The following is an 11,054-nucleotide window of genomic DNA, read 5'->3' as shown; positions in this document are numbered from 1 at the left end:
GCTCCTCAACTGGACCGTCATGATCCTCTACAACTACTTCAGCGCCATGTTCGTCGGGCCCGGCTACGTCCCTCTGGGCTGGGCGCCGGTAAGCGCCGCGGGCCGGGGCTCGGGGCTCGGGGGCCGCCGGGGCTCGGGCCGCCCTCTCCGCAGGCCCCTGCTGCCGCGCCGCTTCGTGCGGCGTTCGCAGGGCGCCCTGCGGCGCCGCCTCCCCGCCCGTGGCCGGGCGCTTGCTGCGCTCCGTGGCTAAACGGCCTGGAGGGTTCTCAAAACACAACAGCAGGAAACAAGTGTAGTTAGTCAGGAACAAGGACTTCGGAGTTATCTGCACGTCCATGCAGGCGTTATTGTACTGAAGRCTTTACTGAGAGTCGTAGGGGTTAGAAACTACTTCCTTTAGCAGATCTGAATTTGGTATGTGAGCCAGAAAATTGCAAGTTCAACTTATGTTYGAAAGAGTTATAAGTCGAGTTACATTTATTTTGCCTCGGTACCCTCTTGAAAGGCTGGTGATTACAGGCTCCCGAATGATGTAGACTCAGGATCTCAAGACAGCTGAGCAGAGCTATGCTCCACTCGTGACAGAAAGGAAGTAGTGATCACATCTCTGCTTACAGAGTGTTTTCCTCGGGACAGAGTGTAGTGAAAACAGGATCCGAATGTAGCAGGAGATTCTCCTAGCGGGAGAACTGGGTGTTGTGGTGGGCAGGGGATTTTTGGCCAGTAGTAGTGCTTAGACTCGGCATAATGAGTTTCTCTGTCTTCCTTGCTATAGTTAACATACCTGAGTGTGTTTGAAAGAGAGAAAACAAGAGTGTGATGGAAGCTGGTTAAACACTAATGCTTCACAGTACTATCAGTTGCTTAGTAATGAACCCAGACTGGCAGGTAGTAAAAGACACACAAAAGGCCCCATGATGTTTACTTTCAGAAGCTGACAATGGAACCTTGCTTGTGCAGAATCTCCTGATGGAAGAATTGTTTATTTCTTTTAGCAAGAAGCACTTTTAACAGTGAAAGATGGCTTTGTTGATAGCAAAGAGTGCTGAAGGTATTTTTTTTGTCCTTGCCACCTACAATTAAATAGATATGATCACACTCTGTCAAAGTAAAGCAAGAATGCATTAGGTTAGGGAAGTGCTAAGATGTGTATTGCTAGTAGAATGATGTATTTCTGTCTAACGTGCCTGTTTTTGTGTTTAAAGGAAAAATCTCAGGATTGCATGTATCTCCAATACTGTAAAGTGTGCCAGTCTTACAAGGCACCACGTTCTCACCACTGTCGAAAATGTAACAGGTAGTGTTTCTCTTTGAAATTACTTTATATCTGTATTTACAGCAGCTTTTCTTAGAGATGAGCTGTTAATATCATTTCAAAATGTCATATCAAAAAGCTTCCATACAAACACTATACTTGTTTCAAATATTTTCCATTTTCTGTCATGTGATCTCTGTATGTCAGAACACAGTATGTTCTCCTGTATTGATGAACATTTGCTTAGTTTTGAAAAAGTTTTTGCTTAGTTTTTTTTTYTTTTTTAACCTGCCATTAACTTTTTAGTTGAAAACAATTCCTCCTCAGAATTTCTTTGCAATTTGAACAAATACTGCAGTACTGTTTCAGGGAGATGAGCATGTGTAAATACGTAAGAACCTTTCAGTCTTTCCTGAATTCTAAGCCCAAACATCCACCTGTTTAGGGAGCACCAGTTTGGTAGAAAACCGTAATTTTTTCATCTTCCCTAAAGGGAGAAAAACGTAGACTTGACTGGAGATTTTGGACTGTTTTTCACCATTTGAGGTGTGGTGTGGTTTGTTTTTTTTTTCGGGGGGGGGAGGGGCAGAAGATATTAAGTGAATTAATATGCCTTTTGAGTAAACTTAGAAAGTTTGTGCCATGTTATGTATTGGTCTTCCAAAAGACTTATTTTGAGCTAAAGGATGCTTTTATTATAAAAAGCTGCACTTGAATCTAGTGCAGCCTGAAAAGAAGCAAGCCATCTATCTGCAATCCAGCCTGTAGTTGACTTTTAGTCCAGGCTTTTAGTTGACTGGACAGGGCCTCATCTGAAGGACTATGCAACATCTAAAGGATGTTGCAACATATACATTCATTTATTCTCTCTATAAATAAGAGATCCACGCTTGTATGCTTTTGGGAAGTAGAGACTGAAACTGTAGACTAGTGCTGTAATTTAGCTGCATCATCCTGAGATTTAAAATTAGAGTCTTTCCTTTGATGGACAATCCATTTACTTTTTTTTGTTGTTGTTCTAAGGAGTTATGAAATGATAACAGATCCTAATGATTCTCTTAGTGTAATAGCAAGTTCTCTTAATAGTTTACTTTTTGTAAAATAAAACAGAGGAATTTGTAGCACAATCTCCAAATTATTTTGCTGATCTGTTTTAGGAATTTTCTGCCCCCCTCAGCTGTAGCCAAAATAAATTGCTCTGTATGCATTTCTAGCCTGCTGCAGTTCACTAAAGTACGTAACATAAACTACCACTGAAAAATCTTTGGTGCTATGACAAGTGTGTGAATGTTTTGTGGTCTGCATGAATGGATTGTGACTGAGTTCCAGCAACTTCTTCAGAAATACTAGTCCTGAATAAAAGTGCATCTCTAGGGTGTTTACACTTGTTAAATTAAATAGATTTTGGAAAGGACTTACAGTAGTGTGAGGTCAATATTTAGCAATTGATGTTTTCAGAGGATCTGCTGCTAAAATGAAAGACGTTACACTTTTATCTGTAAATCTTTATATGCTCTTTTTGCAAGTAGTCCACAAAGGATTTGATAGTTCCATTATTTCTTGATTTGCTTATTTTAAAATTTTGTCAATAACGTTAGTGGTTGATTACTATGTTGATAGTTCTTGCTTTTCCCACACTTCACCTTTGTCTCCTGGCTCTGGAATATGGTACTTATCCACAATAAGCAAGTTTGAGTAAAAAGGAGGAGGGATAATTTAGGAGGGTAGGACCTGCAAGTACATTTTTTGTTTTGTTTTGTTGCTTCATGTTACAGAATGAAAGCATTTTGAGTAACAACCAAAAAAAGACAATACTAGGTTGGTCTTGTCAGAACCTAGTATTTTCATAAATAGTCATTGTCCAATAGTAGAAGCTGACTGTATTAGCTTAAAATAGAAGATGTAAGCGAGAATAAATGCTTGTGTCTTTTTGCTATTTCACTTTCAGTAATCTGGGTAAATTAGATTTAATTAAAACTCAGGAGATAAAGAAGGTACAGGAGAACCAAACATCTTTGGCCTGGGAGATGAATAGGGAGATCTCTAGCAACAAAATAACAGTTACACTTTTGTGTTCTTCTGATATAGCTTTTAACATACCCAAATATTGTAGCTATCCAACCRGAAGCAGGAAGTCAGAAAGATGAAGATTTTCATAATGGCTATTTCTTGCTGTGAGATTGGATTGTAAAATGGATATCTCCTTCTTTAATGGTTTTAGGTTCTTTCAAGACAGTTCAGATAGATTTAATAAATGAATGAAGGCAGAGTTGTAAATAGTTAGGTATCCTTTCCTTTGAGCTTTTTGAAAAACGTCATCCATGTCCTTTATATGAATCACTACTTATTATTCACAGGAGTCAATATTTATCATTCACAGGTGTGTTATGAAGATGGATCACCATTGTCCTTGGATCAACAATTGTTGTGGATACCAGAATCATGCATCTTTCACTCTCTTCCTCTTGTTAGCTCCACTGGGATGCATTCATGCTTCCTTCATATTTGTTATGACTATGTACACACAGCTTTATAACAGAGTAAGGAAACATAGTTAAATGTTTAAAATATTATTTAAGCCAGATGAGTAATTTCTTTTTGGAAGCAGAGGGTGATTTGGTTCCCTGTAAAGAGGCATGTGGAATTATTTGCTATTGTTTCAGCATGTACTCTCAGTTCTGCTCTCCACAGTTTGAGAAGTGTGTTCATTAACTGGAGAAGGATTTGGAAAAAAGATACTTCCCCCCCCCATTTTTCTTCTCCTGTTGCTTCTCATAATCACTGGGAGTTCTCCTGAAGATTTGCATTAGCTGAAGACAATTTTGGGGTAGCATTTTTACAGAGACAAGCAATCTCTTGYTGTGTTTTGGCTGGCACATGAGCTGGCCGCTATCTATTTCAACCACACAAATTAGATGCTATTTATTTCCTTTTCCTTGCCACTTTGTTAGAATTGTATTTCCTTCTTTAAGGAAAAAAATGTCAGTTATTTCTGGAACTGAAAATAATTTATGCTGAGTTTATTTTAAAATTAGAAACTTCAACTGAAGCAGCTATGGGCAAAGCTTGTTCTGGAATACATCCCTCCACAGATTTGTGGTTGTGATTCTGAGCTTCAATTTCAGCTTTTGTGGTTGCAAAGAAAAGCTTGGAAAACGTGTTTAACAGATGAAGGATGCATGCGGTATTTGCAGAGCAATATGGCTGAGAACTGCTACCTGCAAAAGTTTCCGAAGGAAAACCTGTAGTATTTCCATTGAAAATGGATACTGTGCTGTGTATACATTTTTCCCATATGAAACTACTGAAGCCTTTTTGTTAATGTACCACAGTGTCTAGGTTTTGCTGCAATTTTAGACCTAGGTTGTTGTGGAGCATGCAAGACGGTGATTTTGATTAAGCTTTTCATCTAGAAAAGGCCCACAACTAGCAAAGAATGTATTTTTGAAAACAAATGCTCTTCTGAGTGTATCTTTTTTGTAATTATTCCACTTATAAACCTGCCGGAGGTCAAGTACTTACCTTCAGAGTCTGATTTCTTATTAGTGACTTACTTTGTTTCGGTATTTGGAATGTTCCAGAGCCGAATGATGMTATTTTTCCTTCACAGATATCTTTTGGGTGGAGTTCTGTAAAAATTGACATGAGTGCAGCCAAAAGAGACCCTCGACCTATTATTCCCTTTGGACTATCTGCATTTGCTGCATCTTTATTTGCCTTAGGACTGGCATTAGGAACAACTATTGCTGTTGGCATGTTGTTTATTATCCAGGTAAGTTTACGGCTTCTGTTACAAAGAAGATAAAGCTGTAAATTGTGTTTAATTTGTTGCTGATAACAGCTGTGGAGCAGAAACAGAATTCAGGTGGGAGCAGTTGTTTAGAGTTCATGTTGCTGTGTAACTATTAGTTTTTCATACTACTTTCTCCTACTTTCTTTGTTGTTACTATAATTGTCCTTGGAAGTAAGAATAATTCTGCCTCATTTTAAATGTTTTGAAATGTTGAAATGTTCCTGTATTTCAAATGTTTGCAATCTTTGCAAGGAATGAAAAATATGCATTTTAAGCCTAAACTGAAGTATCATATGATACCTTATAAGTGTACAGTTTTAAAGGGTGATGCCAGCATATATCTGTGCTATCTTAATTCTGAACATTTTATGATTAATTAAGCATATAAGTTGCTTTGTTGTTTCAAAGAAATATGCTTCATTAAATGAAGCTTTGTTTGCCTAGCTGATGGGTTTCTGTGGAAAGTTAATGCTGTTTTCATCTAACACTTGTTTAGATGAAAGTCATCTTGACAAATAAAACTTCAATCGAATCCTGGATTGAAGAAAAGGTAAGCTTTCCTTAAAGTGTTTCTGTACTGTATTATTTCAAAGCTAGTGTCTAAATTTATGAACTTACGAATTTATTTTGCCTGTCTGGGTTTAAACCAAGTGTTATTTCAATTCATCACTGACTTAGTACCTACAACCAGTTTTTCTAATTACACATGCCTGTATCTTTAATTTTCCAACTCCTATACTAGTTCTAGATACCATATTTTGTCTCAGTTTTCCGTATTTCCTATTTTTATGTCTGATTAAACTTGGAAGGATTTTCAATGTTGATGAATGATGAAGAAAGCTTATAAGACAGTGGGATATGTAGCCTTCTTTAAATTTCTCCTTGAAATCTGTATCTTTTCAGAAGTTTCACAAGCAATATAGCAAAGCAGCAGAAGCTAAGTTTTAGAGAAAGCAAAAGATGTCGAATAATGTGTAGGATTTTTTTATTGTAAAACATTATCAATATCCCTTTTTAAGATTGAGCACATTGCAATACATCAATGTTTACTAAAAACTACATGATTGGAATAAATGAAGCATTCTTCTAACTGCTCCACTAGATGTCACTGTCACTGAAAGAATGAAAAGTTTGTGAATAGAAAGTAGAAGATTCAGAGCCCTTCTATGTGCACAGTCCTTGAAGGGAAGTAGACACTGCTGATGATAAATGTTCACGATCGTTAATCAAAGAATCTTGAGTTGTGTAAGTCCTTCTATGTAATCTTGAGAAATAGTCAGACATCAGTCTTTCTAAAAGCTGTAAAATAAAGTTAGAGCACAGAGCAAACCCAGTTAATTCTGTTGTTTAAAAAAAAAAAAAAAAAAAGTGGCTGTTGGGGGACAAAACCAGACATACCTCTAAATGCCATGGTTGTTGCCTTTAATGCTAAGTAGTTTTAAAAGCCTGGGTTAGTATCTTGAGTTGTGTAAGTCCTTCTATGTAATCTTGAGAAATAGTCAGACATCAGTCTTTCTAAAAGCTGTAAAATAAAGTTAGAGCACAGAGCAANAGCAAACCCAGTTAATTCTGTTGTTTAAAAAAAAAAAAAAAAAAGTGTGGCTGTTGGGGGACAAAACCAGACATACCTCTAAATGCCATGGTTGTTGCCTTTAATGCTAAGTAGTTTTAAAAGCCTGGGTTAGTATGAAAGGAGTTTACTGCACTTGCACAAAAATGCTTGCTGCCAGGGTTCAGGGACTCATACAGCACCTATATGACCCTTGGCATTCTAAATATTTGCTGTTGAGTCATAATTAGTAGGATATGTTTGGCATACTGTGTTGCTTTACTATTCCTAGGCCAAAGACAGAATCCAGTACTACCAAACGGGTGAGACCTTTATTTTTCCTTATGACATGGGAAGTAAATGGAAAAACTTCAAGCAAGTGTTTACATGGTCTGGGATTCCTGAGGGAGATGGCCTGGACTGGCCAGTAAGAGACGGCTGTCATCAGTATAGTTTGACGGTAAACGTCCTTCAATGATATCTCAAATTATTCCTACCCACTGTCCAATTGTCTGTCTTTCTTTACAGTAATATGCCAAATTTTTAATAATTAAAATAAAGCCTGACTAATAGCACATATACTTCAGAAAGAGGAATTCTATCCTTTTTTTAGGCTACATATGTACGCTTTTGTGTGTGTTTTTAAATGCTGAATGTTTCCCTGTGCTTGCTTAATAGTTTCAATACCTATCTTCATTCTGTGTTGAGTGCACAAGTACTCTAAAGCTAAACACGTACTAAATTTCTATTTATAATCATTTGTAGATAGAGCAACTGAAACAGAAAGCAGACAAGCGAGTAAGAAGTGTAAGTATTTGATGCTTGTGATCCAAAACATTTGAAATTTCTATATAAATACATATAATTACTGATATATTATTTCTCGTCATGATTTTAAGCCTACCAATTAAATGAAGACTTTGTGTTTCCACAGAAACAGTGTGCTGCAACCTCTTTTTAATTAAACTTAATATTTAGGTTTCTTTGCATTTAGTCCTTTGTTTCCAGATGATAAGAAATGTGATAATAATGGAAATACTGGCAATAGAAGAGGAATAAAGATGACCGTGTTTCATTTTTAAACAGTTAATTTAGAATTTAAGAGTCTCATAGACAGCAAATTGCCATTATACTCAGATATAATGGTACACTTGAGCCGATTTTGGTGTGAAACTGCTAGCAGGTCCATAACTCAGTGCAGTAATATATTGCAACGTTCTGTTCAAATTGGCAGGTGCGGTATCGAGCGGTAGAAGACTACAGTGGTRTCTGCTGCCCTGTGACTAAAGGTGTTAAAACATTCTTCACAACACCGTGCACAGAAGAACCTAGAATTGCCCTGAGTAAAGGGGATCTGATTTTAGCCACACGAGGCTTAAAGTTAGTGGCTCCACACCTTTGTTTGGTTAAAAGAAATATTGAGATCAATTCTGGCATCTAATTACCTATTACGCTTTCTTCTCCAGACACTGGATGTATGGTGAGAAGATTCTCGACTCAGCTGCTGATGGTATGAAGCAGTTATTCTCACTTATTCTGTTGAAAATTACAAATTAATTTTATAGCTGCTTAACATTTGATAGAAATATCGACAACATCATATGTTTAATTCTCAAAATGTAGAATGGCTTTATTGGCACTAGCCCCTCTCCTCTCCTAAACCAAACCCACAATTTTTACTGTTTATCTCACTAGACRTGCTAGCTTTGATAAATGATAAATATGAAATGATTCTGTTAAACTGGAAGAAATTTTAGTAGTCTTCTGTTAAATGGAGAGTGGGGGAGACTTCCTGATATTCTTAGAAAAAGTCACTCTAAAGAGGTTAATGCTGGCTTTTTTTTCATTAATATTTAAATAGCTGTGATTCATAAACACTTTTTCTGAAGTGTTTTTAGATTTCCTAACTAAATGACTCATATACATAGAAGACTTGGGATTGCTTTGTATGTGTGTGTGTATGTATGTATGCRTGCCTTAAAACAAAGAGGCATTATGTCTTTGGCTTGGGATTGATTCCAGAAATTTTGACATTTACTTACTTAGCTAATAACGATGACAGTCAAAGACATTAAAGACTCCTAGTGGTCTACAAGAGACACTGTYGTACCTACCTCCATACGAAGTTTGACACTTTTACCTGAGCCCTCCTCCTGCTCAGGTCTTAGTTAAAATTTTAGCTGACAGATTTTTCCACTGAGAATGCATTGGGTTCCATTATCTCTACCAAATAATTGGGAATTCATTGTCTACATGCACCTTGCCAGCAAGGAAGGGGTAGATCGCAGTTTCTGTGTAGGTATGTGCTTTTCATGGGAGAGCTGAGACCTTCTTTGCCTAGAAATACTTCAACAGCTCTTTCCTGGGTAACTTTTTAAATACCAAACCTAAACAAGTCATTAAAATGAGGATGTTAATAGTTTGTATTCAAAGGTTCTGCTGTTTATTGTGAAGATTATCAGGAGATAYAGTACATTTTCTAAATATGCAGATGAATTGTGCAGGTGGTGACTGGGTGTAAACTAGTAGACTGGATTAGAGGTCAAAATATGGACATGTTGCAKAAGTGGACTTGAAAAGCAGGATAGGATTTGATAGGAATTTATAGAAAAATGCTATAGTTGCATTAAAACAAAATAGAAAATGTAATGATTGAGTAACAATTCTTCAGAGGGAAAAAAATAGTGGATTACAATTGGAACATGAGTCAACACTCTTGCAAAAAAGAAACAAGTATACAAGTATTTAGATTCCCAGATACATGAAGCAATCCTTCCATCCTACTCACTATTCACAAAGACGCAGCTGAAATATTGCCAAAGTAATAGTTACTACATTTCGAAAAAGAGGAGGATCAGCTGAAGAGTGTTAAGAGGAAARCACTGAGAATGATCAAAGTGCTAGAAAATACAACCTGTAAGGAAAAGTTGAAAGAATTAGGATGCCTTAGCTGTACAGGATAAGGAGATAACTAGTAGCACATATACCTGCTTTCTCTTATCATCTGCATGAAAGTCTGCTGTAGAAAAGGTTTTATTTGCTTCTTATGTCCTTGGTATGTAGAAAAGGAGTTGTGAACTTATAATATAGAAAGAAAATTCAGATTGGATATTAGGAAAGACTTTCTAATAATAAGGAATATAGCACTCTTGAAAAAAAATGGAGATCTCTGGAAACAAGCTAGGCAGTGGGAGAGACTCCACACATCCCCAGGCAAATGTGTTAGGATATTTTGTTCTGGAGAAGATAAATTAGTGACCTGTTGATGTCTCTCCCATTCTTGTGTTTTTCCTCTATAGTGAGTCATGTTTTGTTCCAAGTTAATGCAACTTTTCATGTCTTAAGGTGGAATAAGAGAACGAGGCTGGTTCCCTAGGAAATGTGTGGAAAAATGCCAATATGACTCTGAAATGGATCAACCAATGGATGGAGAGAAGAAAAGCAGATAGCCTTCTTTTTTAAAAAAAAAAATGGGAATTTTACTTACAGACCACAATCCTTTACTTGAAATTTTCTGTATGTTACTTTACATTTATGCAATGAATATGTTACGACAAGGGTGTTTTTCCTCACAGCTGAAAGGGTTGGATATTTCTGTGCCATGATTTGCATACTTTTTAAATAATAAATAATTGAAGAAGCCATTCAGTGGATTTCCTTCAAGATGCAACTTTTCATCCCAAGTCAGGTTTCTTTTCTCTTTGCTGTTTAAATTGSATTTTATTGCATACCAATGGATCATGTTTTAGTTTCCACAACACCATCAGACTGTGATGTGTGCTGTTTATCTTCTGTATATTATTTTCTCTGAAGCTTCCCCCTGAAAACTATAAAATAAACCTCTAATTCAAATTCACAGTAAGATTTGTTACCTGTGACTTTTAATGATGTGAATTGTCCAGCTGAAATAAATGATACAYTTTCATATTCATTTGTGGATTTAATTGTTCGTAGAGCTACAAGAGCTTGTTTATAGGCATGGAAATGTGAAATCTTTGGGAAGAAAGGAATTCACTATCATGAGTTGTTTTTTCCAAAGGAAGAAAGATCTTGCTACAGAAATAGTGCTTTTAATGTCTGAAAGTTGTAGCTAGCTGCATCTCTGCTCCATTTGAAGTCTTGTCATGTAGCTGAGAGACTAGAGATCRTTGTTATGATCCGTGTTAGAGTGAAAGGAAGCAATAGTTCCAAGACTGAAAACTTTTGTTAGGCCAGGCCCCAGTAAATGATTAACATCTTTCCTAAATTATTTTTATTTAATATCTGGCATGGATTATTAGGAGGAAGGAAGTCCTTAAAATGGAGTTTGGGTATAACTGAAAATTTTCAAAAATTATCCTTTTAAATGCTGTAGATGCTTTTGGTCTCTCACAGTTAGACTAGTTGCATATCATACATTAAGAGTTACTGCCAATGATTTGTTTTAAAAATGCCTTAACATCTTTAGTTTACTTCTT

General features: G+C 36.6%; 1 protein-coding gene across 3 annotated transcripts in view; it reads left to right on the top strand.

The window, feature by feature from the left end:
* The first annotated feature begins 6 nt into the window (after window positions 1-6).
* ZDHHC6 (zDHHC palmitoyltransferase 6) overlaps window positions 7-11,054 on the top strand; it is an 82,713-nt gene continuing 71,665 nt past the window's right edge. The window contains exons 1-10 of one of the 3 annotated variants that reach the window (XM_085319135.1): window positions 7-88; window positions 1,206-1,297; window positions 3,636-3,795; window positions 4,866-5,027; window positions 5,545-5,598; window positions 6,890-7,057; window positions 7,363-7,404; window positions 7,832-7,977; window positions 8,064-8,107; window positions 9,943-10,528. In XM_085319135.1, coding sequence (XP_085175261.1) covers window positions 20-88; window positions 1,206-1,297; window positions 3,636-3,795; window positions 4,866-5,027; window positions 5,545-5,598; window positions 6,890-7,057; window positions 7,363-7,404; window positions 7,832-7,977; window positions 8,064-8,107; window positions 9,943-10,046 — 1,041 coding nt within the window. In that variant the 5' untranslated portion in view covers window positions 7-19 and the 3' untranslated portion in view covers window positions 10,047-10,528. Of the gene's footprint in view, window positions 89-1,205; window positions 1,298-3,635; window positions 3,796-4,865; window positions 5,028-5,544; window positions 5,599-6,889; window positions 7,058-7,362; window positions 7,405-7,831; window positions 7,978-8,063; window positions 8,108-9,896; window positions 10,529-11,054 lie in introns of those variants that run through there. The other 2 variants (XM_085319136.1, XM_085319137.1) reach the window with 2 other exon arrangements.

The sequence above is a fragment of the Rhea americana genome, unplaced genomic scaffold (genome assembly GCF_003343005.1).
Source record: "Rhea americana isolate MKP2758 unplaced genomic scaffold, rheAme1 scaffold_57, whole genome shotgun sequence".
Lineage (NCBI taxonomy): Eukaryota > Metazoa > Chordata > Aves > Rheiformes > Rheidae > Rhea > Rhea americana.
The sequence above is the reverse complement of the archived record's forward strand: the minus strand, read 5'-3'. Positions and strand labels throughout refer to the sequence as shown.